The 19,222-nt window shown below is 38.9% G+C and overlaps 1 protein-coding gene across 2 annotated transcripts in view; it reads left to right on the top strand.

The window, feature by feature from the left end:
* Positions 1-2,138: 2,138 nt before the first annotated feature.
* The window catches only part of RAB3C (RAB3C, member RAS oncogene family), a 298,855-nt gene continuing 281,771 nt past the window's right edge, over positions 2,139-19,222 (top strand). Inside the window, exon 1 of one of the 2 annotated variants that reach the window (XM_012096890.5) lies at positions 2,139-2,384. In XM_012096890.5, the coding sequence (XP_011952280.1) occupies positions 2,367-2,384 (18 nt within the window). In that variant the 5' untranslated portion in view covers positions 2,139-2,366. Of the gene's footprint in view, positions 2,385-3,008; positions 3,199-19,222 lie in introns of those variants that run through there. The other variant, XM_004016962.6, reaches the window with a different exon arrangement.

Here is a 19,222-nt window from a genome sequence, read left to right as displayed (position 1 = left end):
CTGGGTCAGAAAGCTCCCCTGGAGGAGGGCATGGCAACCCACTCCAGTTTTCTTCCCTGGAGAATCCCATGGACAGAGGAGCCTCATGGGCAAACAGTCCACAGGGTCGCAAAGAGTAGACCCAACTGAAGCAATTTAGCACAGCATGCATGTCCTGTAATAGAGATTACCAGCTGTCTGTCAGTCCCTATTCTTTCCCAGCAGTCTTCCATTGTGGCTCAGCTGGTAAAGAACTGCCTGCAATGCAGGAGACCCCAGTTCGATTCCTGGGTTGGGAAGATCCCCTGGAAAAGGGATAAGCTACCCACTCCAGTTCTTCCCCAGTAGCCATTTTATAACAACTCCTGATTTTCAGCTGGGCACAGGTTCACCCAGAATAGGGATTACATTTCCCAGTCTCCCTTACAAGTATGTATGATCACAAGATGAAGTTCTAGGCATTTTAATATAAGAGCAGTGGTGTATTTAAAGGGATATGGGATGCATCATTTTCACCATCATTTCTTCTTCTTGCCAGCTAGACTGTGGATGGAAGAGCTGGAGCTCCAGCAGTCATCTTGGGCATGAAACTCATAGATAGTAACCTAATTTCAAGAAAAGATAAAGTGCTCTTTCAACTTTAGGGAGATAACTGAGGTCCTGTCCATTTTTGTTTGTTTAGTTTACCACTGGCTATTTTTTTTCACTCTCTTAACCCACTTAAATAACCAACCAAGGCAGGAGAAACAAGACAGAACTGAGATCCCCCTAAACTTTCACAACTCTTTAATTTTTGCAACTCAATTTTCAGGGGTTCTTGATTTACTCAAACAATAGTAAACCCATAAGGTTTCAACATTTGTAATATTTTAACATGTTCTGTAGTATCAGACCCTGAATTCTAAGAGTTTCAGAAGGTGATCATGATAGTACAAAAGATATAGGAAATTCTTTTGAGGAAAGACAAACTCTAAGTGGCTCTGCAAATTCTTATCATTAAATGTCAGTAACTATTTGCAGAAGGCTTACGTCTAATAAGCAACTGAGAAATATATTGATATTGGTTTTTACCTTTTAATTTTATTTGTTATTAGTTAATTTAAATGAAATTGCTCTAACCTTCACATAACCTCAACTGTGAGGGGAGCTGTGCTTCGACTGTGTTTTCTGAGTAGTTATAAAAACTATTTACCTAGGTGATATCCCGCTACATTTTCATTGATTGCAAGATCAGAAAACAGATTTTTTTAAAAGGCAAAACAAAAAGCACAATCTAAAATTAATGACACATTTAAAACGTGGTAGTTTCCCTGTACATTGTTATTGCAGTATTGAGTCCGTCTATGAAGTTCTGAGATTTATACTTTTGAACAATTCTTACATATAAGAGATTTTAAGGCAGTATTTCTCAAATAATGGCAAAGGAGCACTGCATCAGAATCGCTAGGGTGTTTGTTGAAAATGCCAATTCTCAGACTCCTCTGGTCACATCTAGTGAATCAGAATCTCTATGCATGCCTTGAGAATACGAATTTTAGAACCGTCAAGAGATTTTCAAGCACGTTTAAGAACCTCTGTTCTACTGCTTTGTCCAGTGCAATGAAGTTTCAAGCTGTTTTTGCTGTTGTTCCTTCCATATTTCTGTCAGTATCAAGTTCATGCCTTGTCCATTCTGCCTCCAATAATTATTTTGACCACAAAGTGAAAGGCAAGAATCATTACTGCACTGATTAACATTCACTCTTGGGGAAAAGGGAGTTTTTAGATGGGTACAGAGAATGTGGATAGTCACACATATTTGTCAGTTGAGGGGAAGGTAAGTGTAATACAAGTACATTTTCCAAGACTTCAAAACCATTTTTGAACCAGCCAGGGAGGAGTATGATTGTAATGTAAGGAATGACTCTCTGTTGAAAGGACAGGATAGCTTAATAGAGGTCTCCTATCTTGTTCTGTGACGGTGCTTCTGGGCTCTGGTGATGAATGTGTTCATTTTATGTGACTTGCTTTGGGTAAATAACCCAGTCCCGTATCAGCTCTCCAGCCTTGGGCCGGCAGCGGTTGTGTGTGCGCACTAATGACGGTGGAAGGTGCCCGGGGGAGGGCCTGGGGAGGGGCTGCCCAGTGCGATCGCTCCCCTGGCACTTCCTAAGACTCCCAGTTCTTTCTCTGCAGCCGGTACTTGAAGACTCCAAGCTTTCCCCTCGGAGGAGGAAGAAAAACCGTCTATCTAAATCAGCTGTACTCTCTTCCCTCGTTTCTCCCTCCGCCGGGCACCACCCCCACCCCTTCCATTGTGTAGTGCGTCTAGCTCGGCTTCCAGCGTGAGACCTTAACCTCACTTGGAGCAGGAGGGATTACTGAGAATTTGCGAACCTTGAGTTGCAATGGAGCTGTACGGCAAGGTAAGCAGAAGGGAGCTCCTCAGCCTGCTCCGCGTGAAATCTTGCTTTCATGGACTTTGTGTGTGTGAGTGTGTGTGTGAGTATACTCGCGCGCGTGGGCGCCTTCTCAGTGCAACTGTGTGAGTAAACAGCTTTCTTTATGTGTGTACCATTCATTGTCGTTCCCCCCCCCGCGTTTGCTGAATGAGATTGTAAAACCATCCTACTCTGCCTATGGAAATGTACAAACTTTCCCGATTGGGAAGGTGTAGGGCGGAGAGTTCCAGAACACAGTGCAGGTTTCGTTTAGATTGTAAATTAGCACAAGGTAGTGCGTTTCCTAACCAGGAAAATCACAATCTAGCTTCGGAAGCCGATAGGTAGCAAAGAAAAATCTCTAGCTGAGATGAATGAACTGAGGTCACTTTCGCCAGCACCTTGCGAGGAAATAGCCCGGGAGGCTGAGAGCACCAACAACCAGGAGCGAGTCCAAAAGAGAAGGGAGGCTCCGCGGCCGAGTCCTACTGGAGAAGCAGCCCGTTTAAATGCTGGCTTGCCGGGAAATGTAGTTTACTGCTCACCGGTTTGCGGGGAAGCTCAGCTAGGCTAGACTACGACTCCCAGGAGCACGCGGGGCCCCGGGCCAGTACGCGTGTGCAGCGCCAGGAAGGGACAGCTCCGGTGCTGATGTTGGAGCCGGTTAGCGAACCCCGAGTGCAGAGTGGAGCGTGAAGCGCGCGGGCTGTGCACGCTTCACCAGGCGTCCGAGCCAGCACTGTGTTAGCCAGGGAGAAAGGACACTTTGCGAACAATGAGACACGAAGCTCCCATGCAGGTGGGTCTATATAGAAAGTGTGGCCTCGGGAGGAATTGAGAGAGACGGTTTCTCCCTCGCTCCAAGTACAAAATGCGCCCAATCTAAGGGAAGGTCTTAGGCAGCCATCCGCCGGGACGCGGTTCAGACTTGGTCCTGGGGACAGAACCCCGCTCTGCGGGGCTGGGATTGGGGTTGTTTTGAGAAGGGATAGGAGTATACATTATTTTCCCGGGCTCCACAAGGAGGCTGAGAGTGTCTAGAACGTCAACCCGGGCAAACAAAAGTCAGAGGAGCATGCCATCTCGTATTGTCATTGATTGTTCCTCCGGTCTTGCCTGGTTCGTGATCACGGTGCAGACACACCAGGTCTGGTGCTGCGAGCTGTCTACTGGAGTCGGTATAGAGCAAATTCCGCTTAATTAAGAGCTCTCTAAGAAAGGAGAAGCCAATGTCAGGGTTCCCAAAGTCCCCTTTCTTCAATTAGGGTTCTAGTAATAATCAGCAAACACTTCAGGGCTTCACTCTTCCCAGAAGTATGCAAGCCCTTTATCTCTGTCCACACTGGTTTACTTCTGCGTTTCAGAGACTTTCCTCCAAGCTTTGCTGAGTACTGTGCCCATTTGTTTTCCGTTCCGATTCCTGTTTAAGTCACGTTCTTATGTTTGCTTCCTTTGACTCCCTGCAAAGGTGCCTCTGCCTAAGCATCTTGCTTAAGTTCTGTTTTTAAGTAAATATGAGTGATGCTTTCTCGTTTGTATGTGCAATCAGTTAATACTAAACATCAGCCTGTGTTCATTATCAAGGAGAGTGATCCCATTGCGTAACAGAAAGGCACTTTATGAATGAATTGAGAGGGAATGGAACACACCGTTTGGAACGTGTTGTCTCTCTTGAGAACCTACCCCTGCTGCCAAATCCAGCAATATAAATGTTTGACTTTAATTTGAACTTAAAAGTTTTCCAACTGTTTTTCCTCAAAAAAATCAAGGGCTTTAAACGTATGCGTCAATTTACTTTTCATTTATGGTGTGGGTTATGTATGGGCTTATGTATGGGTTATGTATGGTTATGTATGGGCTCTAGTGGTAAAGAACTAGTCTGCCAATGCAGGAGATGTAAGAGATGCGGGTTTGATCCCTGAGTCTGGCAGATCCCCTGGAGAAGGGCATGGCAATACACTCCAATATTCATTCATGGGTTATGTATATTAAGAGATGTGTTGACTGTTCAGTGAAAAAAATCTGTAGAATTTAACTGTTTGGTGAACCATTATATTAATGAAAGCTCTCAAATTGCCTTATGAGTTACTGAAAACTTGATTTGTTCCAGAGAACAGTTGCCCTGCTGTATATCTTCTAATACCTGTCTTTGTGACTTAGTTTTTCATTATAGACCTGATGTGAAAAGAATCTGGACAGACAATAAAGGTACAGGCTGTTGTAATCAAGATATATTGGCTTATGATAATTTCCCATTACTGGAGTTACTGCCAGGAGCCAACTGGCTACATTAATCATATTTGATTACAAGTAAACATTGACAGTAGACTTTAAAAGTAGATTGTTAGTATTTAACATTAACCCCATGTATGCACTGAAGTCTTTATGTTAAAATAAATTACTAACAAATTGATCACAGTGCATCTTGATTTTTATTTTCTTACAGTAATTGGTTAGACTGTTCAGAAGGGTCATCAAAATATTACAGAACTATATGAAATTAGTGCCCTAAGAAATATTTTAAATCAGTTCTTATCAACTTTGTAGGAAGCACTGCAATTCCAAAGTTTAGTCAGAACTTTAATGAATAATTCATATAAAACAGGTAACAAAATTAATTTGCTTCTGCAGTTATTTTCATATTTGGGATGTATTTTATTCATTGGACTTGATTTTTTTTTAATTTAAAAATTTTAATGCCCAAATGCTGTCTTGAATAACATGTACATTTAAAAAATAAAAAACTTTTTTCTGTAGTATATTTAGTTAAAGCACATTTATTGATTCAATTTACTAAGTAAATTGTTATGGTGGCCAACTCTCAATTACTGTCAGGTTTTCAAATATATATAATGATAAGAATAAAAACTATAGACATGCTTTATATATATGGCAGATATTGTCTTAGCACTTGTACTTGTAAATCATAACCACATTCCAGATGACTTTGATATATGAAAATGTAATCAGATGAATAATTGACATTTTTTCCATTTAAAGACAGAACCATATCATTTAAAATGCTAATTTACTTTTTATATTTTCTTAAATCAAATAACCCTTTAAAATTGTTCAATATATTTAAAAACGGATTTGCTGTGCCTTTGTACATAGCTTGGTGCTCACTTCAGTATAGTTGTCTTTGATATATGCAAATTTTCTGAAGAATATTGCTCTTTGAGTTGATGCAAAATGCAGGATAATAGCAGTAATAGTCTTTGCTATCTGTATTTCCTTTGCAACTGAATAACCAGGAATAGCATTGGTAAGTGTTCCAAATGATGGATTACAATTTTAATGCAGGAGATGGTCATTTTGTGTTTTTTCCTTTAGTGCCTCCATAAATCCTAAGGACCAAATGAAATGGGGAATAGCAGTGCTCATGACTTAAGGGCAACACGTTCATGAACAAATTATCATTTGATTCAGGAGCCAGATTGAACAAATTCCAGTTTATCTAGCGCTTTGTCTGTGCCAAGCACTGTGCTTTGCATTCAGATCTCTGTGTGTGTGTAAAATATAAAACAATCCTAGAGGTCACCATTACCTTAATTACAGGCAGATAACTAGAGCTTTATATGATTAAACAACTTGACCAACACGGTAAATTCAAAATTCTGCTAGATCTCTAGGAAGCCCTTGTTGTTTCTGCTATTATTTTGGGTTCCTTAAGAAGACACAAAAAGGTGATATAAAGAATGAGCCAGGTTGATTTTCATTTGGATCAGAAAAAGGAAAATTATCTCTTCTGTTTATAAAATTATCTTATATAAACTAAATCAAATATTTGAGAAGAGTCAGTGTTTTAAAAATGGCAAGCTCTTTGTCTTCCTGGTTTGAATTTCTTATGGCTTTACTTACACTCTCCAAGAACCAAAGTGGAATTCGTTGTCTGTGTTTAAATGCTTCATCTTCAGTTTTGTCATCCACAAGCTTTCTTCACGTAAGTACAGAGAGCCCTTTCACTACTTAGGAAACTTCAAAGAAACACAACTACTCAAAGCATGGAGTAGTGTGCCAAAAAAGGTTGTTTGGCTAAAAATGAGGAGGATTGAAGAAAGAGTATGAGTGTAGGCTGAAAATGAAGTTGAGGTGAAAAGCAAATTAGATATTAAATACAGCCATGCTGTATAACAACAACAAAAAACTTACAAAGAAACAAGACTACATTGTTTCATTTGTCTGTGAAAAGTCCATGGCAATCTTGCAATCTTGCATTTTATTATGTTGAATTTCTACCACATCCAACTTCAATTATGATCCCTTTATCTTTACGTAAGAAATGGAAGTTTAGTCCTCATCCCTTACAGAGATGGAGAAAAGCCCTAGTTAACACTGGAGAAACAAGAACTTTCTTACTTGATTTGAGCAAATTCCTGAAGTGTCCACCTTTCTTCTGTAAGGGAAAGTGGAGGGTAGAGAGGGAAATTGCCCTAAAAGCAAATTTCTATGGTGTAGGAGTGATCTTCCGTTTTCAGTTTAAAGAGCTGTGGACTCATTACATGGCGTAACCACAATTTCCCCCTGCCATTCTAAGCTTATATTGGAACTGCAGATTCCTTTCTTGACCATCATATTCCAAGAAGGAAATAAATTTTTATGATAAAAATTGAGTTTTCCTGGGAATTTATGAGCAGTTGCACCACCTGAAAAAAAAATGTTGTGTTGGTTAAAGGTCATTCAACAGTTTTCTCCATTTATCATTCACTAATGAGTTGGACTGCAAGGAGATCCAACCAGTCCATTCTGAAGGAGATCAGCCCTGGGATTTCTTTGGAAGGAGTGATGCTAAAGCTGAAACTCCAGTACTTTGGCCACCTCATGAGAAGAGTTGACTCATTGGAAAAGACTCTGATGCTGGGAGGGATTGGGGGCAGGAGGAGAAGGGAACGACCAAGGATGAGATGGCTGGATGGCATCACAGACTCGATGGATGTGAGTCTGAGTGAACTCCGGGAGTTAGTGATGGACAGGGAGGCCTGGCGTGCTGCAATTCATGCGGTCGCAGAGTCCGACTTGACTGAGCAACTGAACTGAACGGAATGAGTTCCAGAGGTTCTAGGGGAACCCTCTTAATAGATCATAGATTTTTACAATGCATACTATGATCTGTGAAGATGAAATATTTCAGATTTATTTGGAATTATGTAAATTTTTAGCATTTCTCATTTGTTTATTTATAGTTTTTGAGATACTTTTATACATTGAAATGCATGAATATTAAGTGAATAATTTGATGAATCTTAATAAGTAGATACACCTACATAATACATACCACTATAAAGATATAGAACATTTCCATTCAATCCAACAAGTGCTTTTATTACTTTCTTTTTCCGGTTAATCTACTGATATAGTAAGGTCACCATAAATTAGTCCTGTTTATTCTAGATCTCTAGATAGTTCTGTAAAACATGCAAAGTGAACATATTGCGGAATATATAGAGTGCACTCTTTTTTTGTTGTTATTATTTTTTTTAATTTTTATTTTTACTTTATTTTACTTTTACAATACTGTATTGGTTTTGCCATACATAGACATGAATCTACCACAGGTATACATGCGTTCCCAAACATGAACCCCCCTCCCGCCTCCCTCCCCATAACATTTCTCTGGGTCATCACCGTGCACCAGCCCCAAGCATGCTGTATCCTGCGTCAGGCATAGACTGGCGATTCGATTCTTACATGATAGTATACATGTTACAATGCCATTCTCCCAAATCATCCCACCCTCTCCCTCTCCCTAGAGTGCACTCTTAAGTCTGGCTAATTTTGCTCATTATAATGTGTATGGAATTCATTCATGTTGTTGCATGTGTCAATAATTCATTTTGTTTTATTGACACATACTGGTTTATCAATCTGCCTTACTTTTAAAATCTATTCTTCTGTTGATGGATTTTGAGGTAATTTTGTTAGGGTCTACTATAAGGAAGGTTATAAATGTTATCATATTGGTCTTTTTATAGTAATATGTTTTTATTTCTCTTGGGGAGATACTTAAAAGTAGAATTGCTGAGGTAAAGGATAAGTCTTTGTTCAACTTTATAGGAAACAGTCAAGTCTAGCTAGAATGGTAGTACCATTTCATATTCTCACCAACAGTGTGCGAACATTCTAGTGGCTTCACATCCTCAGCACTGTCTGGTGTCAGTGGCCTTTAAGGCCTTAATTAAGGCCACTTTAATTGGTGGTTATGGTGTCTCACTGTGATTTTTATTCGCATTTTCTGATGATTGTGTTGTTTAGCATATTTCTATGTTTACTGACCATTTGCCTATCTTCCTTTATGTAGTGTCTGCTTAGCCTTTTATCCATTATCGGGATGGTCTTTTTATTATTTAGTTGTAGGAGATCTTTATATAGTTTTTTTTTAATCTGTTTGTTTCTATATTTATTTATATAGCTTTGAAACTAGTTCTTCAAATGTATTAAAATATTTCCTGCCAGTCTGTGCCTTGAATACTCATATCTTATGAGTGTCCTTTGATGAGAATTTTTATTTTAATGAAGTTTAGGTGATTAATTTTAGGTGGTGTCTATATCTGGATTCTGTACTTTCTTTGATTCATTTCTCTAAACTGTGTCCTGAGACCTTACTACATTTATTTGTTATTTCTAGTGCTCAGTTGCTCAGTTATGTCCGACTCTTTGTGGTCCCATGGGCTATAGCCCACCAGGCTCCACTATCCATGAAATTTTCTGGGCAAGAATACTGGAGTGGTTGCCACTTCCTACTCCTAGGGATCTTCCCAACTCAGGAATCTAACCCAAGTCTGTTGCATCTCCTGCACTGATGAGCACATTCTTTACCACCATCAATTAAAATCCTTAAATTCCTTAAGAATTTCTCCATGAGTGATTGTATGATGTGCAGATAGAGGCATTTCCTTCTTTCCAAAGACCTCTTTTTTTTTTTTTTTCACTATTTCTTATTCCACAGGATAGAATAACTAGTGCAGTGTTGAAAAGTGATGAGCAGGCATTCTTATCTTATTCCCAGTCTTGGGGGGAAGCCATCTTTCACCATTAAGTATGAAGTTAGCTGTAATTGTTTTGTTGTTGGTGGTGGTATAGATATCTTCTCATACAGAAGTTTCTTTTGAGTCCTAGCTTGCTGAGAGTATTTTTTTTCAATACAAGTGGGTGCTGAATTTTGTCAAATCCTTCTTCTGCATCTATTGCCATGATCACATGGTTTATCTCCTTTATTCTGTTGGATTACATTGATTTTTAGTTAATCTGACATTCTTTAGATAAAGCCAGTTAGTTATTATATATTCTCTGGATGCAATTTGTAATTTGTTGTAGATTTTTGTCTTTAAATTCAAAATGGATATTAATATATGGTTTTCTTTTAATGCCTTTATAAGGTTATATGGAAATTATGCAGACCTTATAAAACAAGTGAGAAGTGTTTGGGAATTTGCTGTTTGAGTGATTTTGTTGTGTAAGATCGATATATTTTATTCCTTAAAGTGTTTGGTAGAGTTTATCACTGAAGCTATTGGAGCCTGGAGTTTTCTTTGTGAACATTTTTTTTTAAACAAATGACACATTATGATATACAAATATCTGTATCATTCAACTACCTACACTCTTATCTCCCTATCTCCCTTTAGCAGAATCAGTTCAGTTCAGTTCAGTTCAGTTCACTTCAGTCGCTCAGTCGTGTCTGACTCTTTGCGACCCCATGAATCGCAGCACGCCAGGCTTCCCTGTCCATCACCAACTCCCAGAGCTCACTCAGACTCATGTCCATCGAGTCAATGATGCCATCCAGCCATCTCATCCTCTGTCATCCCCTTCTCCTCCTGCCCCCAGACCCTCCCAGCATCAAAGTCTTTTCCAATGAGTCAACTCTTCGCAAGAGGTGGCCAAAGTACTGGAGTTTCAGCTTTGGCATCAGTCCTTCCAAAGAAATCCCAGGGCTGATCTCCTTCAGAATGGACTGGTTGGATCTCCTTGCAGTCCAAGGGACTCTCAAGAGTCTTCTCCAACACCACAGTTCAAAAGCATCAATTCTTCAGCACTCAGCCTTCTTCACAGTCCAACTCTCACATCCATACATGACCACTGGAAAAACCATAGCCTTGACTAGACGGACCTTAGTCGGCAAAGTAATGTCTCTGCTTTTGAATATGCTATCTAGGTTGGTCATAATTTTTCTTCCAAGGAGTAAGCGTCTTTTAATTTCATGGCTGCAATCACCATCTGCAGTGATTTTGGAGCCCCCCAAAATAAAGTCTGACACTGTTTCCACTGTTTCCCCATCTATATCCCATGAAGTGATGGGACCGGATGCCATGATCTTCTTTTTCTGAATGTTGAGCTTTAAGCCAACTTTTTCACTCTCCTCTTTCACTTTCATCAAGAGGCTTTTTAGTTCCTCTTCACTTTCTGCCATAAGGGTGGTGTCATCTGCATATCTGAGGTTATTGATATTTCTCCTGGCAATCTTGATTCCAGCTTGTGCTTCTTCCAGTCCAGTGTTTCTCATGATGTACTCTGCATATAAGTTAAATAAGCAGGGTGACAATATACAGCCTTGATGTACTCCTTTTCCTATTTGGAACCAGTCTGTTGTTCCATGTCCAATTCTAACTGTTACTTCCTGACCTGCATACAGATTTCTCAAGAGGTAGGTCAGGTATTCCCATCTCTTTCAGAATTTTTCACAGTTTATTGTGATCCACACAGTCAAAGGCTTCGGCACAGTCAATAAAGCAGAAATGGATGTAGCAGAATCGCCTTCTCCATACCCATGCTGAGATGTCTGTGGCCTAATCTCTGGAACACACCAGTAAATTATGTTACATAACGAAAGAGCCTTTGCAAATAGAAGTCATGCTGTGTATTTTAAAATAAGATTGACCTGATTCTCAAGTGGGTCCAATCTAATTACCTGAGCCAATAAAAGCAGAGAATTTTCTCTTGCTGGAGTCAGACAGATGTGGCAGAAGAGGAAGTCACAAGTTTGAAGCATGAGGATTGTTGGCTTAAAGATAAAGAAGGCTATATATCAAGTAAATAGGGATCTCAGTCCTGTAACCACAAGCAACTGAATTCTGCCAACAACTTGTAAAAACTTGAAAGTGGAATCTTCCCCAGAACAGCCAGGTAGGAGCCCAGCCCAGCTGACACATTGATTTTCATCTTGTAAGGCCTCAGCAGTATGAGCAGAGGACCTAGCTAAGTTACCCTGTGTCCAGATTTCTGACTTGTTAAGTAATGATTGAGTGTTGTTTTGAACATTCAGTATCACTGCAGGAGAAAAGTATTTATGCCTATATAACATTTTCTCTTTCATCTTAGGTTGGTTTTGGTAAATTGTGTTTTTCACCTAATTTTTCAAATTTATTGACATAAAATTGTTCAAAATATTTTACCATCTTTTAATTTCTCTAGATCTGTAAAGATATCCCCTCTTTGATAACATAAATTTTCTTTCTCCCTACCTCCCTTTTTTCAGTCTTACTAGATATTTATCAATATTATTAATGTCTTCAAATGACCTTTGTTAACTTTTTTGTTATTTATTTTTTATTTTATTGACTTGGGATTTAAGAAAAAACAACTATGTTCTTTATACTAACTTTAATGGAACCATTTTATTTATTAGGCTTCTTAAAGTAGAAATTTAGATCATAGAGTTTAAATGTTCCTTTTTAAGAATAAGCCTGGTATTTATAATGATAAATCTCTTAACAACAACTTTAGTAGTTGACTCACAAATTTCTGAGTGTAGTATTTGCATCATATTTTATTTCAAACTATTTGCTTCTTGTGATATTCTTCTTAATCAATGGGTTTAGAGATATATTGTTTAATTTTCCAAATACCTGCATCTTTTCCAGATAGTTTATCAACATTGATGGCTAATTAAATTCTATTGCTACCAGAGAACACATTCTTTAAGATTTTAGTCTTTGGGAAAAAATTTAGGCTTGTTTTTAGGCTAGTGTGTGGTCTATCTTCATGAGCATTCCTTGTGCTCTGTGAATGCTCCATGCAACAGTTGTGAAGTCGAGTGGTATTGAGTTGTGTTGGAATATCATGGTATTGCATGGTGTTGCTGAGATCACCTCTAACCTTACTATTTTTGGCCTAGTTATTCTATCAATTACTGAGAAAAAGATTTTAAAATCTCCAATTATGATAGTCATTTTTTTTAGTCCTTTCAGTTTAGCTTTATATATTTTGAACATCTTTTATTAAGTGCACACACATATGTAATTGTTGTGTTTTCCTGAAAAAATTTCCCGGCTTTTGTTATGAAATCTCACTTTATATTTTTAGCAATGCTCCTTGTCTTAAAGTCTATATAAATACACTCTTTATTAATAGCATCTCATGCATATACTTACACACACACATATTTATGCCTCTGTGTGTGTATATCTATCTATCTATTATATATATAGCCCTATTTTTACTTTAAACTTATATGTGACTTTATATTTAAAGTGTGAATCTTATGGTCTGAGTATAACTGGACCTTGCAGTTTATTCATTCTAGAAAATATCCTTTAGTTGGGATTTTTACTCATTCTCATATGTTGCATTTATCAATATGATTGGATTTAAAACCAGCATTTTGCTTTTTGTTTTGGGGTCAGCTTAGGGGTTTGAATTAGCTTCTGAGATATGTAAATTTATACTTTTAACCAAATTTGAAAGATATTTAGCCATATGTTCAAATGTTTTTCCACCTCATTATCCCCTTCTTTTTTCTTCTGAGACTCCAATTACATGTATGTTAGACTTCAGATATTGTTCTACAAATCTCTAGGCTGCTATATGTTTTTCTTTTTTTCTTTCTCTTTGTCAGTTGTACAATATCTGTTGATTTATCTTCAAGTCATTGACTCTTTTTGCTACCATCTGCAGCCTTTTGATAAACCCATTGAGGAAATGTTTATTTCAGTTACTGTGTTTTTCCTTTTGGGCTCCATGTTGACTTCTTTTACATTAAAAATATGTTATATTGCCAAGTGAAGATAGATAACACTCTTTTGGGAAGAGATATTTGAGTACTGGAAGAGCCTATGGTAGGGTTAACTTACAATATTGTGTAGAACCAAGAAAGCACAGTGAGCCTTTTATAGAAAAATATAAATAATATTAGTGCTTGATTATTCCTTATAGATTTATGGGGGAAATATTTATGTTCACATTTTAATTTTTATTATTTAATATTTCTATGATTGTTGTTTTTGTGATATTATGTTTTTCTTTTTGTTTTTCAAATAGAAGTGTGGGCTTTAAGACAGTTTCAAAAATTTGAACAAGGTGCAAAATTATAAAAATAAAGTCATTTCAATAATCGCTTCCCTTTGTCAACAGCTTTAACTCTGAAGAAACATCAACACCAACTTGTTTCAGATTGGTTTGAAGTGTTATGTCAGTCTTACTGGGGTCATGAAATATTCTTCTGTCCACTAAACAGTGAAACCATAGGAGTCAAGGTCCTAGGTCTTCATTTGCCTTGTTATTGGTCAGTTGTTAAGTTGTGTTCAACTCTTTGTGACCCCACAGACTGTGGCATGCCAGGCTCCTCTGTCCTCCACTTTCTCCCAGCATTTGCTCAAATTCATGTCCATTGAGTTGGTGATGCTATCTAACCATCTCATCCTCTGCTGCCCCCTTCTCCTTTTGCCTTCAATCTTTCCCAGCATGAAGGTCTTTTCCAAAGTGTTGCCTCTCTGCATCAGGTGACCAAAGTATTGAAGCTTCAGCTTCAGTCCTTCCAGTGAATGTTCAGGGTTGATTTCCTTTCAAATTGACTGGTTTGATCTCCTTGCAGTCCAAGGGACTCACCACAGTTCAAAAGCATCAATTCTTTGGTGCTCAGCCTTCTTTATGGTCCAACTCTCACATCCATAGTGATGTCTCTGCTTTTTAACATGCTGTCTAGGACGGGGGAGCCTGGTGGGCTGCTCTCTATGGGGTCGCACAGAGTCGGACACAACTGAAGCGATTTAGCAGCAGCAGCAGCTAGGTTTGTCATAGCTTTCCTTCCAAGAAACAAGTGTCTTTTAACTTCATGGCTGCAGTCACTGTTTGCAGTGATCTTAAAGCCCAAGAAAATGAAATCTGTCACTGTTTCCGCTTTTTCCCCTTCTATTTGCCATGAAGTGATGGAACCAGATGTCATGGACTTAGTTTTTTGAATGTTGAGTTTCAAGCCAGCTTTTTCACTCTCCTCTTTTACCTTCATCAGGAGGCTCTGTAGTTCCTCTTCACTTTCTGCCATTAGAATGGTATTATCTGTGTATCTAAGGTTGTTATTTTTCTGGCTTTCCTAGTTGCCTAGTGAGCTGTAAAAGGACAGGGTCAGTAGTTCCCTGATGAACTCTTCAGTAAGCTGATTGGATTGAGTGCAGCATTCGGGATTTAGCCCTGGCGAACCTAAAAGAGCCTCATTTTGTGCCCACTTGGCCACCTGAGAAAACCCTGAAACCATGGTCACTTTGCTCCTACACGCTCAGCTTTTCAGGTCTGGGAACCCAAATTATAAGGTAACTTGAAGAGGTGATCCTCCTCATAGTCTACCTGCTTTTATTTATTTATTTTTTTTTCCTGCTTTTAGTTTAATTACTTGTTATTTGTTGGGAGCAATTCAGATGCACATCTGAGTCTCATCAACTAGAAACTCTTGGGAGCCAACAGGTTGAATGGTTCCTGCTAAAATAGCCACAGCTTGAGGACCATTAAAGAGCTTGAGGAAAGACCATGTTAAGTACTGATTAGCAAAATATGACCCCCCGTGACCCTTATCTATGGTGTTTACAGTTAAAGGCAGTTTTTCCTTTGACTGATTCACTGAACACCTGTCAGTAGTAGGGCTGATGAAAGGCGACAATGGAAACACACACCTGTGCATGTGAGCGTTCTTTAATAAGTACGCTTGGGCAGGCTGGGTCTTTGTAGTAAATAATAGTAGCAGTGGCTTCAGAATGAAAAGCCCAGATGATTATAAGTATAAAAGTGGCTCTGTCCGTCATTCCCATTGCACAGTCTGGAAACACAACTATGTAGGCTGCTAACCCAGTTTCCTCGAGAATGGTCCGGATAGTCCCATTGTCTCATAAATGTGTGGGTCATGGGGTTTGTCCCCCTGTACATGACTGGAAGGGAAATGTCCAGATTTTGAAGGAATCTATAGCATATCCCTGGAGGCATTTTTCAAGGGCTTAAGTATTTAAAACTAATATGAAACATCTGTAAAATGTTTAAAAAACATTTAATGAAGTAAATGTTTAATGATGAAATTTGCAGGGGTGGGGGGGGAAGCACATGTTAATATTAAAAGTTAGTTTTTATTTTCCCCATTGGAGATTTTTAGAGTATTTTACTAGGTGTTTTTATGAGTTTTTTTTTCTTTCTTTTTACCGCATAGTACATATGTGGTAAAAAGAAATGTCTACTGTTAATGTATGTCTGCTCTTTTACATACGTCTATTGTTTAGCCTTTTTCTTCTTCTCAGGAAGAGGTATTCTTAATTTTATAGTTTCAATTTAGACACTGGCCTCTTCTAGCTATTGGGTCCCTTTTTATGGAATGGAGGGAAGTAAAATCTAATTGTGGGTTATTTTAAAAAATGATTGATGAGGGAAGTCCAGGCCACGTTCCTCAGAGCCTTGTGTGCGCTGAGAACAGGATTGCTACCTCCTCCTAGGTGGTGCCTTCTCCGAGTCTGACAGAGAGCTCTCGGTGAGTTGTATCACTGATCCTCAGAAGATTCTGACTCCTACCAGAGCAGAGTTAATTGTAACAACGTTTCTCAGAATTCAGCTTTTCTGGGCAGGCTGGGCATTCTAGGGTATAGACTTTCTGTGCCAAGTCAACATTCTGGCGAGATCTGTTGTTCCCATCAGTGAAAGAGATGGCTGGTGAAGACGGCAGCTGATAGAGAGCTCTAGGGTCCCCATGGATCCGGGACCCAGTGTCAGATTGCTCAGTCTCCTCGTACATACATCCTGAGGTCTTGACAGTGGGCACCTGCCCCGGCTTCCCTGCCAACACTTGTTAATCCAATAAATTCTAAACCTGACTGATCCAGAGAGATCACATGGGGAGCTTTAATAATTTAGAACCTGGCCCCATTTGAATATTCTAATTTTGCAGAATTCAGGAGGAGTTTCCCAGGTTTGGAAATCTTGGATGTAGTGAAGATTCAGTTTTGTATTCCTAAGTAAAAACATATCCAGCTCTAGAGAGCAGGTATGTGTGTGTGTATGTTATTCTGTCATGTCTGACTCTTTGCAGCCCCATGGACTGTAGCCCGCCAGGCTTCTCTGTTCATGGGATTCTCCAGGCAAGAATACTGGAGTGGGTTGCCTTTTCTTACTTTAGGGCATCTTCCCATCCTTTTACCTCCTGCATTTGCAGGCGGGTTCTTTACCGCCTGAGCTACCAAGGAAGCCCGAGAGCAGGTATATGAGAACACAATGTCTGGTATTTCTTGCTACCAAGAAATGATGAGAAGGCATATATATTTTATCCATATCTATGAGAAAGTTTTGAAGGATTTTTTACATTTTGTTGCTAAGAGAAAGGCTCTTTCATTTTTATAAATTGACATCTACATTTAGGAAGTGTGAATGTCAAGAATGTTTGATGATTTTTTTTATATTTTAGGCTTAATTTTGTTTTAAAAGAGCTGTATATGGAGAAGATGTTGCTTGGCTTTGCAAGGTCTTGGATTTTCAACCAGTCCTCCTGATTGCACCACCCAGAAACATCTAGTGTGATCTGCCATCCCAGCTTGCAGATTTTAACACTGAATGTTCTGCTGTGTACCATGAAACACCTCAGTTTTGGGCAAACAAGAAAGTTGGTGACTCTAGCCACACCCTAGGAGCAAGACACTTGATGTCTTCAATCCTAAGGCCATTCCAGACTCACCTGGGTGCTGGTCGACTTCCCTAGCAGGCCTAGGATTCCCTTTTCTCCAGTCATGCACTTCTAGATCCCAAACTTCTGTTGACCTTTCTGTGCTACTTCTCTTTGTCTATCTGGAATTTTACTTTCGTGGATACCTTTTGCATGATTTCAGAGAGGTGTTAGCAAATGATGGAAATAACCATCCTGTATGCAAGATACTGTTTATTTATTGTGGGCTTTAAAATTTTTGTTTCTGTTGAGATAGAATTGAAATATATTGATAACATTGTATAGCTTTAAGGTGTACAACAATTTGACTTGATATTCTTGTGTATTACAGTACAGTCACCACGATCGTGTTAGCTAATACCTCTACATATCATATAATTATCATTTCTTGTACATGGTGGGAACGATAAGTTCTAGTCTCATAGAGACTTTGATGTTTATAATGCAGTATTGTTGTCTATAATGTTACTGTGGACTTTGATGGTTTATCAAATTGCACAGCAGAGATTAGGTGAAACTTTACCTAAAACCTATTCCAAGGCCCCAAAAGAAGGGAGCTTCCCCCTACTAGGAGTTAGTTCCTAGAGCCCCCTTTCTTTTTAAAATCTGTTAAACTATAATTGATTTACAATATTATGTTAATTTCTGTTGAACAGCAAAGTGATTCAATTATATATATATAATGCTCACATTCTTTTCCATATTCTTTTCAGCTTTGGCTTATCATAGGATATTGAGTATAGTTCCTGGTGCTATACATAGGACCTTGTTCTCTTTCTGTGAGTCTGTTTCATAGGTAAATTTATTTGTGTCATATTTTAGATTCTACATGTAAGTAGTATCATATGGTATTTATCTTTCACGTTTACTTCATTTACATTGATAATCTCTAGGTCCATCCATATTGCTGCAAATGGCATTTCATCCCTTTTTATAGCTGAGTAATATTCCACCGTGTATATGTATCACATCTTCTTTATTCATCTGTTGATGGACGCTTAAGTTGTTTCCATGTCTTGGTTATTTTGAATAGTGCTGCTATGAGCATAGGGGTACAAGTATCTTTTTGAATTATCACTTTGTCTGTATATATGCTTGGGAGTGGGATTACTGGATCATATGGCAACTCTATTTTTAGTTTCTTGAAAAACCTCCATACTGTATCAGTTTACATTCCCACCAATGGTGTTCCCTTTTTTCCCACACCCTCTCCTCATTGTAAGTGTTGATTTTCATTTCTCTAATAATTAGTGATGTTGGGCATCTTTTCACATGCTTGTTGGCCACCTATATGCTGGAGCTCCCTTTCCCATGCTTTTTTTTTTTTTTTTTTACCATTTGCTACTTGGATTCTGGGCTTCCCTGGTGGCTCGGATGGTAAAGAATCTGCCTGCAGTACAGGAGACCCAGATTTGATCCGTGGGTCAGGAGGATCCCCTGAAGAAGGGAATAGCTACCCACTCCAGTATTTTTGCCTGGAGAATTCTATGGACAGAGGAGCCCAGAGGGCTACATACTCCATGAGGTCAAAAAGAGTTGGACATGACTGGGCAACTATCATTTTCACTTTATTTGGATCCTGCCTGCTTATTAGCTCACTTTCAATTTCCACAAAAGTCTGGTCACACCCAAGAGTTTCGTGAATTTAGTTAAAACGAAAAACTCTCCAAAAGTATTGGGTGGCAGGCAGTGTCATAGGTCACAGGTCTATGACCAGGTCACATGACCACTGACCACATTCCCCTCCCCACAGTCTCTCCAGACTACAAGACACTTCTATCTGCATACAGGTATGCAGAGTGTCCGCTTCTATCACGAAATGTGTTTTGATGACTGCTCTTTGTTCCATGCCATAATAGTAAAATGAGAGAATAAACACAAGGTGTTTATTTTGCTAACTATTAAGCTGTACAGAGTTGGG

Source organism: Ovis aries, chromosome 16 (genome assembly GCF_016772045.2).
Source record: "Ovis aries strain OAR_USU_Benz2616 breed Rambouillet chromosome 16, ARS-UI_Ramb_v3.0, whole genome shotgun sequence".
Taxonomy (NCBI): Eukaryota; Metazoa; Chordata; class Mammalia; order Artiodactyla; family Bovidae; genus Ovis; species Ovis aries.
The sequence above is the reverse complement of the archived record's forward strand: the minus strand, read 5'-3'. Positions and strand labels throughout refer to the sequence as shown.